This window comes from Drosophila persimilis, unplaced genomic scaffold (genome assembly GCF_003286085.1).
Source record: "Drosophila persimilis strain 14011-0111.01,24,50 unplaced genomic scaffold, DperRS2 tig00000000-arrow-pilon, whole genome shotgun sequence".
NCBI lineage: Eukaryota > Metazoa > Arthropoda > Insecta > Diptera > Drosophilidae > Drosophila > Drosophila persimilis.
Window position 1 is genome coordinate 2,436,572 of NW_020825288.1, and position 26,413 is coordinate 2,462,984.

At 45.1% G+C, this 26,413-nt stretch overlaps 1 protein-coding gene and 1 pseudogene across 1 annotated transcript; both read left to right on the plus strand.

Moving 5' to 3' along the window:
* LOC6595241 overlaps nt 1-26,413 on the plus strand; it is a 67,329-nt pseudogene that overhangs the window by 16,615 nt on the left and 24,301 nt on the right.
* On the plus strand, nt 17,604-18,145 carry LOC113567338 (protein Diedel). The gene has a single exon (XM_026994809.1). The coding sequence runs from the start codon at nt 17,606-17,608 to the stop codon at nt 18,032-18,034; it is 429 nt and encodes a 142-aa protein (XP_026850610.1). The 5' UTR covers nt 17,604-17,605; the 3' UTR covers nt 18,035-18,145.

Below are 26,413 nucleotides of genomic sequence, written 5' to 3' on the forward strand. Positions count from 1 at the left end.
CCAAGAATAGTGGCGCACATTTTCGTGCCAACTTTGTTAACTATTTAAGACATAATTTAGCAAATTATTTTCTTCCATGATGCTGCTTCTACTACCGGTGAGAGGGAGAGGTAGCTTCGAGGCGGCTCATAAGTAAATATTATGCAAATGAGAGCTTGGGGACCCACCCAGGGACCCCACCCTGCCCCATCCCGCTATCCTTCCACTGGGTTAACAACAAGGGGCAAGTCGGTCGGCTGTGCCTTTCAAGCTGCAGCGAAAGTTACTCTTATTTTGTAAGGGGCAGGAGGCAGGGCCAGTAGCAGCCGGCTTGTCCTTCCTTGCCATGGCTGTTAGTTTTTTAATCCTTTGCAGTTATTAATTTAATCGCACAGCTGCATTTCAGTAGCGCAGGGTGGGAGGGGGCGGGATGGGTCCGCAGCAAGGGTAAAGGTTTGGGGAAAAGTTGGTGGCAACTTTTTTGGCTGCCAGCCCTGACAGTCACTCCTGGCCTGGCTTTGTGCCTGTGCCTGTGCCTGGCTGGCTGGCTGGCTGGTTGGCTTGACAAACGCTTGACACATAAATCCGACGTTGGCTTTAATTAGTCAGTAGATTTGTTGTCAAAAGTTGTAACTTTCACTTCAATTATTCATGCAGCATCAGCATCAGCAGCAGCTTCTCCTATTCCTGCCACATGCAGCCAATTAACAGCCAAATCAACTGAGTGAACGGCAGAGTGCTTGGTCTATAAATCATCTCTGTTGCACGTGGATCGGCAGGGAAAACGATTGAAAATTATAGGAGCCAAACACGAACACCCATCATCGACGGGCGCGCTTTCTTAAATTTTCATTACTTGAAAGTTTTGGGGGCATGCAAAGCAAATCCCGAGGTGGCTTAACTTGATTGTTTTTCCACAGAGGCAAGCGCCAACAAAACCCACAAACAAAAACACACCCGCCAGGGCAGAGGCATTATGTTTTAACTGATTTTCGCATTTGAATGATTTATGCCTCCCGCCAGACTCATTCGCATTCAGAGACTCATACTCATTTTGCCATTTTCTTTATTGCCCCTGCCCCTGCCACCGACTGGCGCACCTGCCAGCCCAACCATGCCTCGGGGACCTCTTGTCTCGGGCTCGTTTTTTTTTCATAATTTTGCATGAGATTTGAGTTTGTTTTTAATATTCGCTTATTTTCGTGGCTCTGCAGAGCTCCGTGTGCGGCAATCGATAATCAAATGTGTGTGAAATTCGCCTCAACGACATGCCCGGGACATAAATTTATCAACAGGTTAACAAGTAACTTGTCGAATGGGGGGGAACGGGACTCAAAACTGGTAGTATAAATGGGAGTGACATGGCCCCATACTTATTTTGGATGTTCATTCATTTATGGCTTGACTTTTCATAAAACGATGGATGGAATTTTACAAGCTAACAGAATCATTTTACGCATCATTAACGTTTTTGTATTTCATATGCAAATTCGGCTAGTCCTGCCTCGAATCCGGATCCGGATCCGGATCCTACGCCCTGCTCCTACGCCTACTTTTACTCCTTTTGAAGGACCCCACAACCCCACCCCCCCAGACATCAGACGTCCGTCCAAACAAAGTCAAACTTTTGGCAATGGGTTCGGGGACCCACGGCTCAAGTGTGTGTGTGTGTATGTGTGTGTGTGTGTGACCGCACCATTAGTGAGGTTCACTGCACACCATCACAGCATCACAGCAGGGTTACGGAAGCGGGGCTCTGGACCAAAGTCTTCGAGAGACCGACCCACGACCCTCAGATTTGGCCACATTATTTGCACGCAATGAGCCTTGAAATTTAGTTCTCGGTTAGTTTCGGCCCTTCAAAGGGTCAACGTGGAAGCTTTTATTCCTTTTTTTTGCATATGCCAAGTGCCATTCAACACTGCCAATGACAGGACGGCCCTGGAATCCCGTCGGGCAGATGGATACGAGGACATGGAGCAGCCACTCGTACCTTTGTCGTTGTCTGCCTCTACCTCTGTCTCTCATTATTCCAAATAAATTGCAACGACTTACGTTGCATTTAAAGGCCATTTAAAGAGCCATTAATTAATTGCAATTAAAATGATTTTCTTTCTCCGATTGTTGTGGCTGGAGTTGCATTGAGGACCGAGGGCCCAGGACCGAAGAACGTCGCTTTTGTTGTGGCCAGGCCCTGATTGAGTCTCAAATTGCCGCAGCGCCTTTTGTGACCGCATTCGTAGCGATAATGAACCGTAATGCATAATTATAGCCGACTGCTCTTGGCCATTTAAGTGTGCTGCTTAAGGCCGACCCTTCCATGGAGGGGGATTACAGGCAGTCCTCAGACCACTTCTGCCGAGTCTTACGAGCCTTTCGGTTTAAGGCATATTTATTATATATTTGGCAATTAACAATATATTATATTGTTCTATATACACATTAACTTGAATCGGCATAATCAGTGACCCTCATTAAACATATTTGTACAGTTGCCAGTGCCTCTGCCAGGGCTTGCCGTTGATGAGGATTTTGGACAGCACAGGCCATCATGCCACAAGCCAGCACACACACACACACACCCACACACATATGGATAGATATGCCATATGGGTCTATATGGTAAACAGATGTGGAAGTTCGAGTGCCTGGACGTGGACGTGGACGTGGTGTGTTTGTGTTAGTGTGTTCTCTCTGTTGTCTGTGTGGTGTCGGTGAGGCGATAAGTGACATTTGAGTGAAAGCTTTGGCTCAGCATTGGAGAACGTGTTTGAATACCCTTATACAGCCATAGTGCTAGTGTGTAGGTAGTCTGTGTGTGTGTGTGTGTGTCTGCTGGTGAATGTAGAGAGCGCGCGCTTTGGCAAGCCAACAAATATTTATCTATGCCATTGGCCATTTAGCCAGAGCCTGCCAATAAAATTGCCATTGCTGTCATTGTCAGCTTAACGGCAAAGTGAGCAACAGACGATTGTCTACACACACACACACACGCACGCATGTGTTTGAGTATCTGTGGGAGTAGTGTACTCGTTGTACGCTTGTGTCGGCGTTGCTTTGACAATTGATTAAATATGTTAAGTGTGCGCAATTATGTCAATTAAATGGAAATTACTTTATACCTCGGCCACTGCTCTTTTTCGTGCTTGACAAATCACACAGATACTCGTATTTCTACACGGCAACGGCAACGGCAACGGCAACGGCAGCTGTAGCGGCAATAGCAACACAAACAAGGTATATACTCGTATAATGGCCGAAATCAACTGATGCATAAACTAAATAATGAGCCACACTCCTTTGCCTAGAAAGAAGCCCAAAATAATTGGCTTCCCACACACACACACACACACACACACACACACACACACAGACGGATGTTGTCGCTGTGGCAACCATTTAAATTACATCAAATATGGTTTGGCCGAACGTCATATTTAATTATAGATATCCAAGTGCTTTACAATTGTCGGTTAAGTGGATGTCTAAGCAATTGCAAAAATACAGGATAATATTTGCATTTCCCACGCTGGCCAGACAATTAGCTGGAGCCTGAGTCGTGAATAAGGGGGGAAAAATAAGCGCTCGTTTGCATGGTCAGCATGGTCTGCAGATACAGATACGGATACATGCCATGCCATGCCATGCCAGGATATGGCTGTTCTCCCCACTTTCCACTCCCTGCCACTCCCCACTTCCTGCCATGCCCTGGCCCAAAGAGCGTGTGTTAATGGCGAAACGTTTAATGTTTCTGGTCACGTAATAAATCCAAATCTGTGCTCTGCGCTGCTCTGCGCCCTGTCACTTCCGTTTTATGATTTAATTTGTAATTTACTCCAAAGCGCTCTCTCTTCCAAGGGAGTCAGCCCCTTCCAGTGGCTTCTTCTGCTCTGGCCTGATGCTCATCTATTTTTTGTTTTTGGCAGTTAGTTGACTTGATGTTGTTATTTTTGACAACGATACCTGGGGGCATGCTCAGGGGCCGGGCATGTGCTCTGCGGTAGGCCTCGAAATAGAAAAGCGAAATATGTTTTCAGCCATTTCGATGATGAGGAATAGTTAACTTTTTTGTCCAAGCATTGCATGGGGAGCAATTTCCTCTCTGTTTGACAGAAATGATGGATACATTGGGCCACTGTTTGGCTATCATTTAAATGGCCTTAAGAAATAATCAATCGTCTGCCCAACTATATACGAGTGTGTATCTGGCACTGGCAATCCCATCCAATCAATAGCATTCCCTGAAATTACTGGGGACACTGTGGGAACAAGCATTGGAAAAATGGTTGGCATATCAGCATAAGTTAGCCACTTTCCCCCATTGAACTTTGCCCTCATCTGCGCTCATTGGAAATCCCCCAAAACCGGAAAACTGTCAACCAGGCAACTCTCTCTAGAGGAGGCTCTGGCCTGGTCTGGTCTAGTCCTGACTTTTGCTTTAAATTAACACCTCTGGGAGATGGCTGACTTTTATGGTCTACTATTTTGCATATTGGAGCCACACAAATTGTATATGGAAAATCATTACACACACACACACACACACACAGAGTCAGGCGGGCTCCTTTAGTGCCCCAAGCCTCTGGCAATTCATTTTTGCCTTTCTCCGAGCCTCAGCTCTTCAAAGAGAAATTACCTTTTTTCGCGTTACCAGGCCACGCCCCCAAGCCCAAAGTTGGAACAGAACAGAAGGCGGAAGGAGGTGGGATTTTAGATGGGAATGGAAATGCGGGGAGTACGAGGCATGCGAGGAGTGGTCTTTAGTGCTGATGGCAAACTGTCTTTTCACGCTTTGCAGGCTAGAAAATTTCAACATTTTTAGGCACGTTTGGCCTGCCGCTTCCTCTCTTTGGGGCTCGGCTCTTCTGCCCCCTAAAGACTTGTCTCTGTCATCGCCTCGTGCCGCCTCGATGCGTTTATCGGGTGGCATGTGGCATGAGGCGTGAGTGGGATGTGGTGTGGTGCGGTGTGTGGTGCTGTTTGCATACATTTTTCTAACGCCAATTGCTTTCAACACCTCTTGGACCTGCATGCAAAGTTGCTTGGCTTCATCTTGCCTTTCGCCTTTCGCCTTTTGTATTTGATGTAGTTGTAGCTGTAGTTTTTGTTGTTGCTGTTGTAGCTGCTGCTGCTGTTGCCGGTCAGGCCGACAAAAGCCGTCGAAAGTGCTCGGCCATCGGACGTTGGCCGCTGTCCGTTTGGTCGATGGCCGATGGGCGATGGCCGCTGCCAAGGCCCATGAACATGAGAGCGTCCTACGCTGGTACGGGTATCTTGGCCAGCCAGTCCTATGCCCTGACATATTGCAAGTGCCTGAATGGGCAGTGAGCTGCGATTATGTGCAACACACACACACACACACAAACACATCTATGGCAGACTTTTGTGCCGTGATTGCATGTGCTGCTTCCTATCTAACCACGTCTGGATGTGTGGCTGTGTGTGTGTGTGTGGCAGGCAGCGCTTCCGTTGCCTTTCACCAAACGGAAGTTGAGCGCACTAAACGATTTGCTTGTTTCGTTTCGTGTGCTGAAATATTTAAGCAGTCTGCCCCGAAACCTTTGATGTAACTTTATTTCCACTTAAGAATTAAGAGATATCTGGCAATGGGCTCTTCCCTTTGTATCCCTCACTTTTTTAGTAAAGGGGAATACAGTTATTTCAAAGATGTACATATAAACTCCTATGGTTTAGTCAGAACATTGAATTTTCAACTGCCTAAGGACTATAAAGTCTTGATGAGAATCGTCAGAATCAACTTATGGTACACCCAGGCTAAAAATCACTGAAATTTGCATGCATAAAATAGGATTCAATAATGGTTTCACTTCTGTGCGTTTTGCCATTAATATTAAAATATTTGATTTAAATAAACATATGTATATTTCATATTTAAATTAAATATCTCCACATTTAGATTGAATATATTTTCTACAAATTGAATAATTTTTATGTTAATGTTTTATAATTAGTTTAAATATGGGCCATACAAAAAAACTTTTTATACATTTAATAGGGGGCAAAGCCCCCAATCAAGAATTTACGTGCAGAAACTATTATTGCTTGATTGTCACTTATGGAGTAATCACTAGTTCTGATAACATTACACGGTGGACAGTATCAAAAGAAAAAACAATCAAACATACGCTTGCTGAATCGCGATTTAACAATAATTTACGTGCTGAAACTATTTAGAGTCAGACACGGTTAGGTATATTATTGTTGCCCATATAATTCTTAAAAAAAAAAACATCTGGCGACAAAGACCCAAAACTTTGTATATAATAGGAATATTTTTAAAGCAAATTGATTTGTGGTAGGGATTGGATGGATAACTGCAGAGAAGTCTTGTCTTATTTGTGTGAGTGTGTGTTCCTCGAAATTTACAGCTAACCTTTGCATACAAATGTCCTTGATTGATATACAAGTACATATGTATGCAGCAAAGAGAGTTAAGGCTAAGGAGTGCTATAACTATTTGTAATCATTTAGTTTACTTAATTTGGCGAATAAAGCACTCCCGTGGTCGGTCGGTGTGGGCGTGTCCGCCCCACCTCCGAGACGGATGTTTGTTTGTGTTATTAATGTCGCTGCCTGAAAGTATGCAACACATTTCGCACTGAGTGAAGGATCAGTGGCGAGGGCGGAGATGGAAGGACGCAACAAAAGCAGCAACAGCAGCTGCCCAACGGCTATTTTATTGCATTGTCAATTTAATGGTGTGGAAATGCTTTACGAAGAAAAGCTGCTGCTTCCATCCAGCACTCGAACACTGACACAGATATGTACAGTGTACACATACAAAAGACAGTTCAATGCTGCTGCCTGTTCCTTGTGCTGCTGGTGTTTCTGCTGCTGCAAGTGAAATAGGGCAAACGTTTAATGCCTGAACAATATTTATTGCCATGTTTCATATTCGTAGAATACGTATACGTCGTTTTTTCTTGTAACCATAGACATGGCTACAAAGTGGCCTCCGACACTGACTCCGACTGCGACTCCGACTCTGACTCTGATTCGGACTCAGCCTGCATTGTTTAGGTTTATGCTTTTCCCCGGCTCGGCTCCTGGCCCTTATCCTGCCCTTGGTCTTGGCTCCGGCTCCGGCTCTGGGTCTGGCCCTGACTCTGTTTCTGTCCCTTCCCCGTTGTTCGTTGCTGTGTCAAGCGATTTATAAAATGCCAAGCTGCAGCAGCAACATCAGTAACCAGCCATAAAAACAACACAATCTGAGACGCAGAGGCATTGTACATTGTGCCACAGCCGTTGCAAGTACAAGAGATAAACGGAAATTATTAAAGTGCTGCCAGATTTATGAAAATGTATTTGTTTCTGCATTTGTTCTCCGTTCTCCGTTCTCCTTCGTATCCGTCTCCATCTCCAGCTCCATCTCCGTGTGCGTCTGCTTCCGAGTCTGGCCTTTGCCGCATATTGTTGCTGCCTGCCTATAATTGTTGCCTGTGAGGCTTGTTCTGGAGTGCACTTTGGATTTGTTGAAAGCCAGCTGATATCTGTTGGATTGTGCCTGGCTGCATATTTGTTGGGCTTTTAATAAAATAATCCCCAGCATATGGAAAATGGGCCTACAAAAGTCCTGATCCTGACAGCTTTGAAACGTTTTAAGCACATATTGCTCTTTTGAAACCCATTGGTTTCCAGTTCCATTCACTAATACGGAACTTGTATCTATTAGCAATATCCAATTTCTATTCGAGCTCCGAGGCTCACAGAAAGTCTGCACCGCTTTTGATCAAGCATTTGGTTTATCCCTGCTTAATCCCATTAAAGTCCCCCATGGGTCATAAATCATTTTCATGAATATATGGCTGTATTTTGCCACATTTGGGGAGCCAGTGGCGGAGCCCCCGTGGGGGAGGCCAAGGCATAATTTAATCGAAGGCAATAAATTGGCATTTAAATGTAATAAAGACGCGGCAAAATAATTACAGTTGTGGAAATGCCTCTGCTCTTTCACTGCTTTATGTCGTTGGGAAATCTCTTAGCCTTCGACTTCTTTTTGTGCAATGAAAATACAATTTTTATTCCAGAATTATGCACATATTTTTGCCGGACTTTATTTGGCTCGGATTTTGGTCGCTTTTCGCCATCTTCTTTGTCGCTGCTGCTACTCTGTATAGCCGACGAATGACACTTAAGTGACATTTAACGGTTAATAAGTCTGACAGATTTACAACTGTCAGCGACGTTTAAAAATAATGAACAGCAACTGACAGGCAACGAGCCGGACGGGACAGCACACAGTAAGAGGCAGGCCAGGCTAGGCCTGAAATGGCCAAGGCGATTTGACCAAATTGACTGCGCAAAGTGAATTATTAATGTCATGTAGGAGCCGATTTGGAAGGGGCCCAGACGCTATATATATACATATATATATGTACTCGTGTAGTCTGGTGTTTGGCTCTGACTATCGGGATGGCACTAAATGTGCGTCTATTTAGTTCCAAGTGCTGAAAATTTACTGTGCGTATTAAATAAATGCGATTTTCCGGCACGTGAATGGTTAGGATCTCATAGGCAGGACTAGGCTCAGAGCGAAACGAAAGCAAACAAAGACGAAAACGAAAAACTAAAAGAAAACAAAACAAAACGTGGAACAACAAAATAGAACACAACGAAATAGAAACAAGGAGCACAAGGACAACGCTCATAAAACATAAATTTAATTTATGTGCAATTTTAGCAAGTCGTATAAATTTTCTCAACCAAAACAACAACAACAACAGCAACAGAAAGATGAAGAGGGAAAGAAAAACCGAACCGAATTCCAAACGCGGCACAGTCCAGATGGGCAGCGAAAATGTCCTTGAAAATGTCTGGGCTTATTTATAGCCCCCGAGTAGGAGCAACGCCCCATGTCGAAAGGGTTTCGGGGCCGGGAAATACTTGTGTATACTGTATGTTCCTGGTAACCATATTTGTTGCTGCATTTTCCCTGTTGTATATGTGTGTGTATCCGATTATGTACGAGGTCTTCCTGAATGTTAATGAATTGATACAAATTCATGCTGTAATGCCAGAGATACTGCCCAAGGCCAGGCCCTCAAACAGAAGCAGAAGCCAAAGCAGAGGAAGGAAAACAAATATTAATTAAGCTAAAGCGATACCCACGAAGACTTGAAGGCTTTAGATGAAGTGCAGCCGGCTCTTAATAAACAAAATTGAATCTCAAGCATTCTGAGCCGGCACTCTTTGGAATACATTTTTAAATAATACATATATATCTGGATGCAGGTCTCTGGCTCTCCTTCAGTGTTCTGTTTGTTCCGCAAACATATTTTGAATCCAATTTATTCCACATTTAATTTTCCATCTGCAACAATAACTGCATTGTGAACCAGACAGGAAAACATCCCAGAAGTTTGTCTTTTTGTGCCTGTAATTTGCTCTACGGGTTGCTTGGACTCTGCACCTTTTGAAGTTTGTTTTGCCTAGCATTTTTGTCAAACTGGTTCAACAACTGTCCAGATTTGTTGGCCAAAGTTTCCCCAGCATGGCATACAGTATGGGTAAACAATTTTCCAGTTGTGAGCAAAAGTTTTCATTTGCCCAAGAAAAAGAAAACATTCTTTCTGTGATCAGAGGATCATGGCAGGCCCCAAACTTGGGTTCAACTACAATCGGGTTACACACAAGCAAGTTCCTGGAAAACAGAATGCATTAGCATTGAATACAGAATTTAATTGCCCTTGCCACAATATCAACAAGGCTGCATCGTCTCACCTGAAAATGCTCAATTTATGGCATCCGCAGACTCCTTCTCCTCCGCAACCGAAGTGTCGGTAAGGGTGAGGACCATAAAATCATTTTGCGGTCAATGAATTTCGAGTAAAATGGGGGGAAAAAGAACTCGGCCAGGCCAAGGAAGTGAAAGCAACTGGGCAAAATGTCACTCTTTAAAGTGAACTAAGCAATTTATGAAGTTCCCGAAGGCAGGACTCTCTCCTGGGCACGTACGGAGCCGGACCGAAGTCGGCGGCGCACCGAATCGAGTTCCCCCATTTTCCAGCTGACTTTCCTTTTCGGCAGGCCGCATCTAATTCATTTGGGGAAGTTATTTATTGTATTATTTACCACTCGAGCCTCAAAACTTTCTCGATTGTTTTTGTTTGTTCAGCCACAAAAGTTCTACAAGAAATACCCAATATTATATAATCTTTCTGGACTCAGCAGTCGATATCTGTGACACTTTAATGTAGCCTTTAACCGGTTGAAATCCATTTAAATAATGGAGCAAAAAAATGGCCGGCACGTGAAAGTGTTAAATAAAAACAAATTGTTGCAAATTGTTAACTTTTCTGTTGTCGCTCGGTTGTAGTGGCTTTTTTCCTGTCCATGTTTTTTCCCACCAGAAATCTCTGGCGCAACCAAATTATTAGTATTTAAAAATTGATGGGCGGGAAAAAAGTGGTTGAGTTCGTTGGAAATTCCGGCCAGAACTTTGAAGTGATTTTTCCTTCAATTTAATTGCCGTCGGTATATGGAGGATTAAGGATACAGATCTACGGTTCTGGATTGAGATTGACAACTTGTTATTACCAAAATGGGATCTATTATTTATCAGATTATCTTCAGAAAAAATGGTGCGAAAACTGAAACGGCAACCCGTCAATGAGTCGCATTTCCCATTTGTATTTTTCCTTCATAGAACCGGATTATAATTAGCTATGACTCCGTGTAAATAGGCTTACACGCAGGAAGTCCTGAACGGAATCCAACCCTTCGTTGGATCCTTCGTTATCTATGGGCAACCACAAGGAGGCGGTGGTGGTTGGGATTCCTGGAGGTGTCTCCCCAATTCATGCCCTTCTCCTTCCCAAATTTGCCGAGTGTTTACCTTGTCTGGCTGGTTCTGATCTCGGCAAAGAATGCTTTGCACTTAATTAATGTAATATTCTTAAGCTGCTCTGTATCTCCCATCCGTGCATCAGTATCCGTATGGCGGTTGCCCCGGACAACGAGCGTCTCCGGGTTAATTAACATATGTAAATGAAAAATCAAAACTTGTTTTGTTTTCGAGAGGGGGAGCGGGAGGGAGAGGGAGAGGTAGAGTGTGGCAGGCAGGGCAGAGAGTGTTGTTGTTTGCACTTAGTATTACTGGAAGACAGCTCGAGCACTTGGGTAATCGCTCTCTGTGGCTGCCACGCACGTTGCGGCAGTTAAAGAGGTTGCAAGCAGATCGTAAATCGCTTCTTAATGTCCTCTGATAGTTCCGGTACTGTGTTCTTAGAGCTGCCTTTTGTTTGCTCTGTATTTTATTATATTTTATTTTATTAAATTAAAGCTGCCGCGGACAGCGTTGCGGACAGCCCGGGACAACCGGTGCGATGACAAACCCTCAGACATTGCCACAGCCTAGTGGCAGCCTCATTTAAATACAAATAATTTATGAATGCCTGCTGTCTCTCCTCCTCTTCTGACTCGAGAGCTCCCCCGTCCCCCACCATCTTTCACTCCCCGTCTCCCAGCCGACAGCTGTGCGGGCTTTTCATATTTTTTGTATTTTTTTAATGCTGGCGCTGCATTAAATGCTTTTTAACTTATTTGCCAGTTGTCCGTCGTCGTGGCCGCACTCTTTTATTTTGTATGTTTTATTGCATTTCATTTCATTCCGCGCTGAGCCGTGACAACATTAAGCAGATTACATATACGCTGAGATTATTAAAAAGTTAAGAACTTAAAGTGCTGCATAATGAGATGCTATTGCATTTGCATTCATACTTAACGCATTTAATTAATTCCCGTCCGCCTTCCCGGCTCCTTTTGCCTGCGTCTCCTTTTGCCCAACGCTGGACAATGATGATCGAACGCCGTATTAATTGCCATCGCCGCCGAGGACCATTCCGGCAATTGCCCAACCCTGCGGTCACACTTAATAACGCTTTATTGGAGAGGCCGTAGGCCATAAGGAGTCCGGACTGAGGCCAGGACGCCGTCGTCGTTCAAAGGAGGAGGCAATCAGTGTACAATTTATTGACGAACCTCACGCCATATTGACCTCTTTGGGTCATCTATGGATTTCAATCAACGACACCGCAACCGCAGACTCAGATTCAGATTCAGTCTCAGTCTCAGTCACTCGAAGCCCATGTTTGCGCAACAAACATTGCCATCTCGAGCGTGTCCGAGTATTCAGTAATCAAGGACAATACTAATCGCAAGGCAAATCTTACATCGGGCGAACTGGGAGGGAGGGAACTTATCAATCTACATATCGGCATATGGGCATATGGGCATGTGAAGGCATTTTGGGTAAACTTATTTGCGGTCAACTGCTGATAGTTTTCTGTGGCCAAAGTTTGCACGAGACAAGCCATGTACGTCCTACAACTACAGGACTGTACAATCAATTTCGATTACTCCGCACAGATCGTAAAACAAAGGCACACACACACCAGTGCCTCTACCGCTGCCACTTCCCATGGAGTGAACTGGAGGGAAAAGAAAATGGAAATGGAGGTCAGCAGCAGCAGCAGAAAAGAAACCAAAAAGTGAAAGAGAAAACTACTTAGGCAATTTTCAAGTGATGTCCTGCTGGACGCGATAAGTGGGCTGCTACCCCACCCACTTTCTCTCTCTCCTTATGTGTATGTGTGTGTGTAAGTGAGGGTTTTGTGGTCTGCCAGTGTTGGGTGACACAAATCTGCCGCACGCGTCATCGTCCAGCAGGCTCTGGTTCCCTTCGGTCTCTAGGTCCTTCCACTCGAGCCGCCTCCTCCTCCTCCTCCTGATGTTTGCTGTTTTCTGGCTCCCGGCTCCTGGCTCCCAAGTCCAACTCCCCACTCCCGGCTCCCAGTTAAGTAACTAAAACAAACGAAAGCAACAAACAAATGCACATAAAAATGGACAACGGCCAACGCGCTGATAAGCTGAAAATAATTTGTGTGTGTATGTGTATGTGTGCGAGTCGACGATAGCGCCAATTTCAAAGCAACAACAAAACATTGGCCACCAAGTGGCTCTGTGTCTGCGTCTGTGTCTGCGTTTTGTATCTGTGTGAGGTTGGGCTTTATGTTATGGCATATCTGTGCGGCCCTAGACAGCCCCTTACTTTTGGAGTGGCCACTGCTGTTGATAAGAACTTCCATACATACATATATTCGCAGGAACACGCTTCTGTCATTGTCCCGATGAGTCCTTAAAAGGAGGGGGAGGGAGAGCCGTGCCTCTCCAGCCGGCCGGCCTGCCAGCCTGCCTTCCTCATTATTTGCCATATTTTCGGTTCAATTATTGCTATTTTTTTGGATTTTTCTCATCCTCTTCCTAATTATGGAATTACGTTTATTTGTTTCTTCCGCTTTGGTAGCGACATAAGTCCAATTAAAACTAAATGCCTAAATCCAGCGACATCGAAATTCTTTAATTTGTTCATTAATGTTTTCAAGACTCACAAATCCTCTAGTATCTAGCTGCGCCTGCCAGTTATTGTGACGCCTGAACACTGCTGCGATAAGCTGCCGCAACACTGCTAAATGCCACATGCAACACGGCCATTGCCGGTGCCACGGCAGCCACACTCTGCCACGTTCGCAGTTTGGCCACACAATAAAAATTGAGCTAATGCAAACACACACACACACACAGACCCCCATATACATGCATGAGTAGTGCATATATGTATGCATTTGCATACGTTTTTTGCTTGCACACTTTATTGACCAAAAATTGCTGAAATTCGTAGCAGCAAATGGCCCTGTACCGGCCCGGCCCCGGCCCCGACCCCGGCCATCCGGAGCCCTTCCCCGCCCCCCCCCCAACCAAATGAACGAACGGCTTACAGTTTTTAAGCGCAAGTTATGGGCCATCGTGCATCGATTGGCGGCGGTTTTAAATTTCAATAAAAGTGAATTCCAAATGGGCACAAATAGTGCTGCTCGATGAGGTCTGGATATGGACAGGAAACGTGATTGGAGTGGGAGTGCGAGGGGGAATGGGAGTGGGAAGGGGGGATACGCTTGCCTGCGGCTCAGTGTGTAATGTGTAATACAAAATGGCTGAACAACACTGCTGTACAAATCGTTGGATCAAAAGAGAGTGTGCAAAAGAAAAAAGGGCAAACCCCAACGGAAAGCAAAACAAAAGAGAATGCCGCAAAGTGAGCAAAAGGACGAGGTAAATGCACCCATTCCAGGGGGTGCTGGTGCTGGTGGTGGTGGCACAACGCATGACATTTATGCCTGACATAATCCGCTTACACAACAGGATAACAAGATGAGCACTCGTACATTTTTAATACGCTCGAGATACAATAATTTATATGCGTGGCACGTAAGCGCCCGGCAGCAAGCAGCAAGCAGCAAGGTGGCACGACGACGAGGCAGGATCTGAGGCAGAAGCAGAAGCGGAGCCAGAGGCAGACGGAGGTGTATACAAAAAATGCGTCTCGAGGCCCATCCTGTGGCTCCATATGTGCGAGTGAGAGTGCGGCTTAGCAGTGGAGTAAGATGCACAAGTGTGGGTCTGGTTGGATAGACAATACAGCGGCGCATACGGATCCGCATACGTAACTATGCTACAAATTGTTGTTGTTGTTGTTGGCACAGCCCTGTGGCCCTGCGGCCCTGTGGCACAGCCGATGAGATGACGCGGCAACGTAATGATATGCCAAGCAGCGACGCGCTGAGTCGCGCCGCCACGAGTGCGACAGATTAGCATAGAAAGCAGGGCAGCTGGCTCTATAGAAGCTTTTTCCATTAATTGAACAGTCTAACCTGAGATATGAGAAAACGTATATGGAAATTAGCAAAAGCAATTGAAATTATTGCCAAAGAAACGCCTGGACTGGTAGAGCCAGATCTAAAAATATATCTGCGGGGGTCAATGGAATCCGAGATTCTGTCGTAGCCCAAATAGCAAACAGAGGCATATCCTTGCCCAGCCCTAAACAGTGTCAAAACCATTTTCAGCAGGAGGACAAAATTTATTCGTTTTTGACCTTGTTTCGTTTGATACCACCTTGAGAGAGGGTATTGCTGATGTTTCTTGAATGATAGCCCTGCAAGAAACGAAGTAATTCCGAACATCTAAAGTGAAGAGGTTTTGTAGTTTTTTGATCAGCATCTATTTACGGGTTTCATCGGAAATGGTTAGCTGCCAGTCTGCCAGGGTATCTCAGCCTTCGGTGTTCGAAGGTATCCATCCTGCCTAACTTGTTTTGTTTTATTCTGCTTGTTGTTGTTGCTGTTTTTCCGTTTTTGGGTTTTCCGTTTTGTTTTCTTTTTTCCCCGTATTTGGGGCTCGTACAAAGGCGTTAAATTTAGGAACGCCCACACGTAGCCGTGTCAATACTCCTCTCCGTTCCGCCAATGCGGATGTGTGTGTGTGTGCGCGTGAGCACTTTATGTCTTAAATAAGTCAACAACAGGAGGAGCTCCAGCTCCCACAGTGCCCCCGAAACAAGGATCAGGCAGTGCGAGGCAGAGCGGGGCAGGGAAGCAACAGCAGTCGTCGGCGGGGCAAACAACTCTGCCCAACGTCGCAGAGAGCGAGAGCTGTGGCAACTTGTGTTTACACTTTTGTGGGTTTTGTTTATGATGTCAAATAAAAGTGCACAACAATACCGAATAAATATTTTATTACTTTGATGAGTCCGTTTGTCTAAAAAAAAAGAAAAGAAAACAACAACCGAGCCGACTGCCTACTTCCGATGCAGTGACTTAAAGCGTTTTTTTTTTCCACACCTCAAGAGCTTAAAGATGTCTGTCTGGGGCTGGGGCTGGGGCTGGGGCTGGGACTGGGGAGAAAGTTGGTCGGATTGGATGCGAGAGATTCCATCTTTGGGGCGCACATACTCGTAAACAGCTTTTGACAAATGTGCGCCTAATAGAAATAAATGCAAATATAAACTTGTCCAACTTGAAGCGCTCACGGGCCTGTCGTCTGTCAGACATTGTCCATTTGTCAGCGCCAGTCGTCGACCTCCTCCTGCCGGAGAATGTGAATGCGAGTGGGAATGGGAATGGGGCCGAGAGGCTGACGTCTGTTCCCGTTTTTATTGTCTCACTCGTATGATAAACATCTTCGCCTATTGCCGCCAGTATTTCAAACCGACTGACTCACTCTCCTTCTCTCTTATCATTAAGCATTATCGCGCGACGTATTTGTGCCCGGCTTTTATTGTCTCCTTTAACCGCAGAGGCGGTCGAGACCGAGAGCAGTCGCGCCCTTTGTCTTTGCTTTGTTGCTTTTATGTTGATTAAATTATAAAATATTTATTTCAGAGTCGCTGCCAATGCTGCCGCTGCCGCTACTGTACATAAATTTTGCTGTTATTGTGCGTCCTACGCTGCGTGTACACAATTTTTTGGAGGCAAGTGTCAAAGTCTCCATCCTGCGCTCTTTCTGATGCGACTCCCGTATGTCAATTCATTTTAGAGTTATCCTCTTATAGTGCTCAATATCGCGACGCTTGCCTGGGGCAAACTAAGGTATCAGGGCAGAAAAGAAGGCGCACTTTGTTACCCTGAGGTTGCCCTGATTCCATCGGAGACAAGAAACAACTTTTTGTATCAATTTCATTGTCTAAATTCACTGATTTGGTGGCCTAATTGCTGGGTTAACTGATATTTTGGAGCTCCAGACGATGCCAGTAACTTTTATCGCCTTTTCTTAATTGGTGTACAATATATTTTAAGTACGAATTTCTGGCGAATTTCTGTTAATTAATATGTACTTGGAATTTGTACACTCGTATCAGTAGATCGACTTTTTTGAGATATCTGCCCTTAGCCGAAATGTGTGTCGAAATTAATTGCCATGTCGCTCAATTTTTCGAACATCGAAGATCTCGTGGATCGGAACTCTTTAAAAAGCTTTCATCCCGTACTCATTTCTTCAGTCGTTCAGCATTTCCCATCTCTTGTACATCGCCTGCACTGTTAAATATGAGATTTTTTATTTTCCTGCCACTTATCCTTGCCATTTGGCTAATCTGCCTATCCTCAACGACCAAGGCCGACTGCTGCAAGCCCACAAAGATACGTTTTGAGCTGGCCGCGAACAATGGAACCCATACCTGTGAGACCTACGGCGGGAAGCCAGGCAAGAACTACACCTGCAAGGCAAAGATCTGCAATGACGGCAACAATGTGAGGGGCACGTGGTGCGGAAAAGGCAGGTGCAATCCAAGCGGATGTCACTGCAAGAAAGGGTGCCTCGCCAGCGGCGCGAGTGCCATTGACAGCTTCCGCGAGAAGCATGGTTTCTTCAATTTTATCTATGTGGGACACAATTAAGCAGTGATTGGATCTCATAAAGAGATCGTTAATAACCAAAACTAAGATGTAAAAAAAGTATTACTTGTGATTCAGCCAGAGACTATGCAGTGATAAGGACGCATTTCTGCAGGTCAATCGATACGGCATGCCCACAGTATTATGATTATTATTAAAACTGAATTGCTTCTGTATTTGATAGAAACAGCTTTGTCCCAAAACAGCTTGCTTGAGTCGGTGCAATTGAGCGAGCAGCCAGCTATCGCCATATGTCTGTAATTGAAGCTGCCGGGGATGGGGTGTGCCCGTGTTGCACCCTTTAAATAGCTTTTCTGCAGCAGTCAGTGTTTCAGTTGCACAATACGAGTATATGCACAACTATTCTGGAGTCCAAGATGGGATTTTTGGCTATCCGTGCTCTTATAAGTATCCTGGCCATTTGGCTGGCATGTCTCGTGTGGCAGACCAGCTCGATCTGCTGCAAGCCCACAGTTATATCCTTCGAGCTGTCGGCGAGTGCGGAGGGAGAAAGCTGCGAGTACTTTGGCGGCAGATCAAACGAGGACGGCTCCTGCTTGGCGTCGATCTGTAATGATGGAAAAGCTGTCAAAAATAAGTGGTGCAGCCGTGGCAACTGTGATTCAAGTGGATGTCGCTGCAAGCGCGGTTGCATCAAGCGCCAATTTGATCCCGTTGCGAGTTTCAATGAAATCCATGGTTTTCTCAATTTTTTGAGTGTTTCGCGAAATGTAGAAAAACCGATCAAATTAAGTCTACCTGAAAGTCAAAGAAAGGAAAGAACATCAGGTGTAGACATGAATTAAAAAATTGAATTTTTAATTAATTTTTACTATTATTTATTTAACTATACAGCTTTCAAGTAGTCTACAAATATTACAATATTACAAATAACATTTTATGTATTGCAAAAGAAACAGCTTTTTCTGAAAGACAGCTTTTGTTACTCAAATTACACTGTCCGTATGCCGCAAACAGCTTGCCTGGGATCTGGGATTTCGCGTGGATCGTCAGTCTTTAAATTGCGGCACTGCGAGAGCCCAGTCTTCAGTGTAACAGTAGTTCTCCATCTGATTGGTAGCAAAAAATGAGATTTCTGATCGTCTTATCTGCCATGATGGCCTGCTCTTTGCTGCTCTGGCTGCCACCTCTGGCTATGGCGGTCTGCTGCAGGCCCACACGCATACGCTTCGCGGTGATGCCGAGTATCGAAGAGCGGAATTGTAACACCTACGGTGGGGTGCCGGACAAGAGGCAAAAGACCTGCAAGGCAGCAATCTGCAACAACGGCCAGCCTGTGGCGGGCCAGTGGTGCGGCATAGGCAAGTGCAATGCCACAGGCTGTCGCTGCAAGAACGGATGCATTAAACCACGATCGGATGCTGTGAGAACATTCCTGGATAAAAACGGACACTCAAAGTTTGTCTTTGTGCGAAGGGCCCCCGCAATAGTATACAACTAAGGCCTGCTTTAAAGCAGCATTATTGCGTAGCCCATTGAGAAAATGTGTTTTATATGTCGCCTAAGAAACAGCTTTGCAATTTGTATTTACAGAAATCTTTCATGTATCGGCTTGTGTTTTATATAATGATTGATTAATCGAGAAAGAAAGAAACAGATTTGTCTTTCAACGCTTGCAAACAGCTTTCTTAAACTATTCCCAAGAGTCGGTCCCGGGGATTGGGGCCTTTAAATAGGTTTGCCGCAGCCCCTAGTCCCTAGTCGCATTTCTTTGTCTGCAAAAGATCAACAAAGATGTTTATATTGCCTTATATCCTGGTCATTGGGCTTCTCTGTCTGCCGTCAAAGACCATCGCCGAGTGCTGCAGGCCCTTTCCCGTAACTTTCCATTTGGCCAAAACCAATTCGCTGTTAAACTGCGAAATGTTTGGCGGCACTCAGGACATTAACTACGCCTGCAAATCGAGGATATGTGGTGACGGCATGAATGTGTGGGGCGCCTGGTGCGGCCAAGGCGCTTGCAATCCGCGTGGATGTAGCTGCCTGAAGGGTTGCATAGAAGGCGATCCCATTATGAACTTCCGCCTAAAGCATGGACTCGACAACTTCGTCTACGTAGGACCTCAATTGGAAAATTATCTATAATGCACTTAACGCATTAATGCTCCTCAACGCCTTTACTCATGGAATTACATATCTGGAAGAGAAAATCGATTTGCATTGTCATACTCCGCACTGCCGGAATGGAATTTATTACCATCGAAGTTCAAATTTGTCTCGCTCTATTTAGACTTTTGTATGGTGTTCCGGGAGGGAGCCCCACAAGCTCTCACTTTCCTGGGGTACTCGTAGTACTCGTATGTAGGTAACCTAAATAAAGCCTTGCACCTGACAGGCGAACCGAACTGAACCTGGAGTATCGTCTATCGCTCGACAGGCTGCATGCTGTGCGGTAGCTAGAACAGGAGCAGGAGCAGGAGCAGGAGCAGGATGGGGATGAGCAGGATGAGAGGCTGCAGTTAGAGCTGAAGCCGAGGCTGAAGCTGTAGCTGGTTCGAGTCCTGGCCCAGGAGCAGTTTATCAATTCGCAGCACATAGCGAAAATTGATTGCTACGATTTATACTTTCTACTTCCTTTCACTTTATCGTCCTGCAAGTGCGAGTGCATCTATGTACTGGACGGACCCGCCGGTCGGTGCTCGGTCGTCGGTCCTCGGTGCTCGTCTTTGTCCCTTTTGCTGTATAAATACTTTTACTATAATATCCTTTCATTGCTTGTTTTCTCTGCCAAGTGCCTGGCATTGTTTCTTGTTGTTGTAGGTATTCCTTTCCTTTCTTTTCGTTTCGTTTCGATTCGTTTCTTTCGCTTTCATTGGCCCTGCTTCTGCTTCTGCTCTCGCTCTGGCTCCTGCCCCATTCCTTTTCTGGCAGAAGGCACTCATGCCATGCCTTGCCATGCCATGCCACGCCAACCCGTCCCTTTTGGGTGGCCTGGCGTTGGCAATCTTTTGTGTAACACAATACAATGTCCTGCGGTTGTAAAGCGATTTATTTTGTTATTGATTCGCTGTAAGTGCGCCAGAGTCGCACGGTGTGCCGAACACATCCTGCAGGATATGATGTAAATAAAGTAATGGCTGCTCCGAGGCTCTCTCTCCCTCTGTGAATACCACGCCCCCACAGGCCCCATCGACTGCGTCTCGACTCGTCTTCGTGCTAAACATGAATAAATATTTCGTTCAGATTATTCAAGTTTTATAACTCATTTCTGTCGATTGGTGGGCGCGGCATTCCCATCGTTGCATACAAATACGTACATACGTACGGGTATTTGTATATTTTGTATAAGTAATCGAAGCAGGTCGAGGCCACTCAGGCAGTGGGGCAGACCACAGCTCCTTTCGGTTCATGCCACAGACAGCTGTCCATTGGGTTCCTCGCCGTTTCTATCACGCTGCTGCTGCTGCTGCTACCGCTCTCCCTCTGCTACTGCACATTTTAATAAATCGCTTAGTGTTCTGGGGGACAGAGGACCGGGACCAGGGACAACGCCAGCAGCAGCAACAGCAGCAGCAGCACAATAAGAAAATTCATGATCATAAATATCCTGCAGGCGTTAAACGTTTGCGTCGTTTTCGTCGTCCTTTGCCGCCTTTAATCCTTGTGTTTTCAACTCGATGCTCTTTGCTCTATGTAAACCTCTTCGTTCCACATCTACATCGTATCCCATTGCTCTCCACTGTCTATGCTGCTGCTCCTGTTTCTGCTTTATGCACCACTTTTGATTTAATGTGCTCATTCCCTGCCACCAGGATCAGGAGCAGGAGCAGGACCACCACCCATCTACAACAACATCTCTTGGCTCCTATCTCATACCCTTCGAGAGGGTATTTCTTTGTTTTAATCAGATTTTGGCAGCGCAAAGCTTAAGTATTTGTATTTGTATACATTTGTACATATTTTCTATCAGTATCATAGCGGAGTCGATCCGCACAATAGGCCTCAGAGAACAAGCCCTGAAATTTGAGTGTGTCAATGGATTTACTCTGAAAGTGGAAATTGCAAAAGTAAATATATTTTATTTACATAAATAAATAATGAATAATATATAGTACTTGTTTCAAAGAACTTTTTAGTTTTTAATGTTTAATTAAACTATGTTTTCGTGTAAAAACTGAATATTCAGTTTAAATATCGTCGTGTTCCTTGTCACTATGCATTGTCTTCAGTTCAGTTGAATGATTTGTAAGGGTATGAAATGATTCGGCACGACAAGCCTAGCCGTTCTTCTTTGTTTGCCTTTGTTTTTGCTCGCCGCCGAGTTTTGTGATTTGTGTCTATATTTAGGTGGCTCGTTCGTCCCATGTCCTCCAACTCGAATGCCTCTCGTCATCGCTGCTCCTGTTTGGGTTTGTTTGCTTATTTTTTCCATTTCCAAGCCATTAAATAAAGCGCCCCGACACTCCCAGCAATCACATGGCGAAAACAAAAACAAGAAAAATCTCCCGCGTAATGATTTGCGACACATTTATTCGTGACATAAATTTAAGCAGACGACCAAAACGAAACGAAAAGAGAAGAAACCATTTGACCAACTGCCCAACAAGGACAGACACACACACACACACACAAGGCAGGAGAATGCTTTAGATAGGATACTAATAAGAAAACGAACTGCTTAAAGAATTATGACAATCCAAAGACTTTGACCACATAAATATGGAATCTATTCTGTGCCCCCCAAATGTGATAAATATTCATCAAGTTTACATAAAACTCTTAAAGCCACAGTCCCCACATGCACCTAATCCAGTTTCTGTTGACTGAAGACTCCTTAACTGAAAATTGCTTTGTGATTTCAGTATTTAATGAGTATATTCTTTCAACAGTTTTTAGAGTTCACATATTTAATAGTTTATTTTAGCTAATTTGTAAATTTGGACGCACTCCCAGACAAAAATGGGTATATCAACTCGGAAGTGGACGAAAACCCTCTGGCAGGGTAACAAAAAATATAAAAAATACAACAAATTTAACGTGAAAAACTGGACAAAACGGAATTAAGGGACAAGGACAAGGCTACTCATGGCCTACTCATTTACCCACGTAGCGGGTAAACAACAATAGCTGGAGAGGAGCATAACTAAACAAAATTGGCAGATGCAGACAGCTCATCGCTTATTCCATCTTTATGATTACCGAAGCAACCCAAAGCCAACATTTAGATTAAACAGCATGCGACATGTGCGACCCACACACACGTACAGGCAGGGACCCTGTGGCAGACGCACATCCAGATACAGATACAGATACACACACATGCGTATGCCGTGGATACATTTGTACTATCTGCATGTCTAAGTTGTCAAATATATGCAGAAACATAAGCTAATCAAAGCTAGTTTAATGCGTGCACAGCCAAAGTTAATCCTAATTAATTTAATTACGCTTTTGGCATAAATTATTGCACAAAGTACGAGAAATAGTTCTCTCATTCCCCCCACTCCCCCTAGCTGTTGAGATAATCGCAGGCAGTGGGAAAGGGGTAGGGGAGGGAGAGTGTTATATAGAGGGAACAGAGTTATATATTATCCACAATTAGGCGAGGATGGCGGCGCCCGTTCTAATTATTATTAATTGCCAATTCTCCTACGAAAATGTAGAAATGTAGAGCTATAGCCGAATCGACTTGAACGTTTTGAGGGATGGCCAGGCAATTTGCTTTCAATGGCTGCAAAAAATATGAAATCATTGAAAGTTTTCTTTTCGTACTTTCACGTAAATATATTTTATTGAAATATTGTACCTGCTGGCCGCAGAGTACCATAGGACAATTCTCATTCCCATTCCCATTCGCATGGGCATCTGCCATCCACCATCTACCGTCTACCGTCTACCATCTGATGCTGCAATCGAAAAACTTCGTTTTTGCGATGCTTTGCACGTGCAGGAAATTGTCGAGATGGCAAATAGTTTTCCCAACAGCAGCAGCAACAACAATAATACCCAGAGACGGCAAATAGAAAACTGAAAATGTCCCAGTGACAGACAGAGACGGAGACAACCCACAGCCGAGGGCGAGTACTTGAGGATGGAGGAGAGTCCAGTTCGAGCTCCATATCCCAGATAGATCTCCCCTTTTTGTAGGAGTAAAATAAACTCCAAAATTATTGTTTTTTTGGTTTTGCCTTTCTGTTTTCGTAACACTCAAAACCCCCACTTGTCGCAAAAGTTTTATTAGGTGTCTGCATCTTCTGCCGATATGCGGCTGCTTTTCGCCCAAAATTACTTCAGGGAGCACTTCAGAGAGCATCAAAACTAAGATAATGCCAAAAATGTAAAGAAAAAATCCAAGCTTCGTTGCAATCATGGAAAACTTCATCGAAATATGAAAGAGTTTTAATTAAAATATTGTCGAGCGCCCGCCCGGCTCCCAAGAACCAATAAATCAACGGCCCGGCCCGGCCGTGCTGTACTCGCCGCACACGGGGGCCCTTTCAACAGGTTTTATCAAGTGCCTGGCCATATATTTGGAACTTTTCGAACTGTACTGCTCCTCCGCAAACTGTGGCCGGACACGCAACCAGCCAGCCAGCCCGATCCAATTCCAGATGTCAGGGAAGACGGCGGTGTTAAAGGCCCATTCGAGGCGCCGTGACAAACACATATTTTATCTCCGCTCCGAGGCATGAAATGTGAACTTGGCATGCGAACCATTACCTAGTGCAATACGTGGCATAATGTTGAACTACTGCACTACTTACGGAACACTGTGGCCGTGGCAAAACTGTCAATTGGCTAACAGAGGGCGTAACATTTAAGAGCGTGACTTTCTCAACTGCGCAACTGCAGAGCTTTTACGGCTAACATTAACAGCGGAATGGTGTGGTATTGGAACAGCTCTCTGTGGCGGAGTCTCTGTTTCAAACTTGGGTAAACTTTATTTAATGAAAAACTAAAAATAAAATCAGTCCCCTTCCATCCCATCATTTTGTGTAGGTTCAGGGCCGAAAGAATCAATTCAGTCAAGCACCAGAAACATAGGAAAGCAGGGCAAGACAGCGAACAACAGTTGCCGTTGCCACTGACAATGAATCCCCCTCTTCAGAGGCATGCATCTTCTGCCTCGGACTGTGACTCTTGTGGGACTAGGGCGGATTTGTATGCTGACATTGGGTTTGGTTATGCGGTCGCCTTAAGTGCCGGGACCGCTTACAGTTGAGGACTAGGTGAACAACTCCCACTGCCATGTCCATGACTGGCATCCGAGTGGCAGCAGCAGGAGCAGCACCAGCCACAGCAGACAGCCGTGGCTACATGTATCCGTAGTTGTCAACCTGTTGGGTGTGGAGCTAGAGATGGAAGAGCAGCAGACCCTTAGACCCTAGGTGGTTTTAGAAGCAGTACTTACTCGTAACTTCCTCGTTAGTAATACTGACTTGATTCGACAGACTATAAGTGAGCGGTGATTTAATTTCAAAGTATCAACTCTATTGGGAATAATTTCTTGATCTCATCAGAGGCACATCTCTAATGCTGAACGTTCTAATGCCAGGGACTCTCACAAACCGCTCCAACTTCATATATCAGGTGGGGTCTCTGTTTGTGTCTGTGGCAGAGATAAACGTTCTGCACCTGGAATGGTCTGGAATGTCTCCAAGTCTGAGTTGCAGACAACCGCAAGCTAAAGTCGCTTCATTTGAAAAGAGGCAGGCCTCTCTGTGCGACGGGCGATGGATGCATTTTGGGGCCCAACCAGAGCGAACTAACGAATGCAACCCCGAGTGCAACCCCAGCAGCACCAGCAGTGGATAGAAGACAAACATTTGGCGCGCTTCAAGATTATGTAGCCGTCGACAATGAAGGGTAGCTTAGCAGCCAACCCCCCTTTGTGGCACATCGCTACCCATCTGCCCCCCTGGCTGCGTGGCCATTAAGCTGCCTCTCAGCTTATGAATAATGTGCACGATTTGCGGACGCCATAAATAATACGCAAATCGAAAGCGCTCGCCCTCTAATTGAAAATGCTCGACGGTCGACTGGGGAGTGCGCCGAACAGGGGCAGGGCTCAGTGGAATAGAGTGAGGAATGGGGAGCGGGAGTGGCAGGGGAGTATCAGTGGTCAGCTGCTGGATTCATTCTTGCCAAATAGATTCATTCGTTTTGCCAATTAGACAGCCCCGACACGTGTCGTATGCGTATATGGCCGCCAGTGTGCTTCGTCGGGCACTATCCTACAGGGGTTTTCGAAGTTACAATGGCCTCTTATGGCCTCCAGCTTGAGTAAAATTGTATTGAAAGAGTTAAATATACTAATATACGGGAGGACTATATCCGTACAGAAGATAGAATCAACAAACATCATAACACACAGATTAGAAACTAGAATATTCTTTAAAAATAAATAATTAATAAATTAAAATTAAAAATACGTTTTACTTGTGCAAAATAATACTTATCGTTCTTGCATTCTATCAGTAATGGTAAAACTTAACTTAACTTCAATATTCTCTTGGTCTGGATTTTATTCAGACTTTCCATTTCCAATCCGAGCCCCGCCTTTGTTCAACAGTGTATTTATTCTGTTGGAGTTCAAGGGACCCTGACGATTGAGGATATCCGTGAGCTTACAACCGTTAGCCGTTAGCCGTTAACCGTTAACTCGATAGAAATGGCAGGGGCAGGGGCTGTGTAATCTGTAAGGGTAGGCAAAGCCGAGGAATAGCTTTGACCTCACTCCCTCAATGAGCGAGGAAGCGGGGAAGCGGGGAAGCCAGGAAGAGGCGGTGCTCCTGTAAGTGGGCCAGAAGTGCGCACTTGAACTACACACGTTAGCGGCGCACTTTTACGGCCCGGACACGGAGCCAGAGACGACGGTGTTAGCGCAGGAGGAGGATGCGGCAGGGGAACGCTGCAAAGTAGGCTATGAAATTTTAGTGCTCTACATTGTACCAACAGCCACTTAAACTTTTTAACACCAATTTAATCAACTCAACAACAACAGAAGAGAGATTTTGGAGAGAGGACAAAACTAATTGCTGCTGCCCTCCAGATCCACATTCAATTCGCACAATGGATCCAAAATCGAGCTGAATCGAAACCCAATGAAGTGAAGGGAATGACTGAAATGTGGAGATGTGGAGATGCGAAGATGCGGCCACTAAAGCGAATTATGTGCTTGAGCTGTCAATGATCTGTGAAGAATGAGGGATTGTCAGTCAATT

Coding starts and splice junctions, on each gene's coding strand:
- LOC113567338 (XM_026994809.1), top strand. CDS start 17,606: ATGGGATTTTTGGCTATCCGTGCTCTTATAAGTATCCTGGCCATTTGG.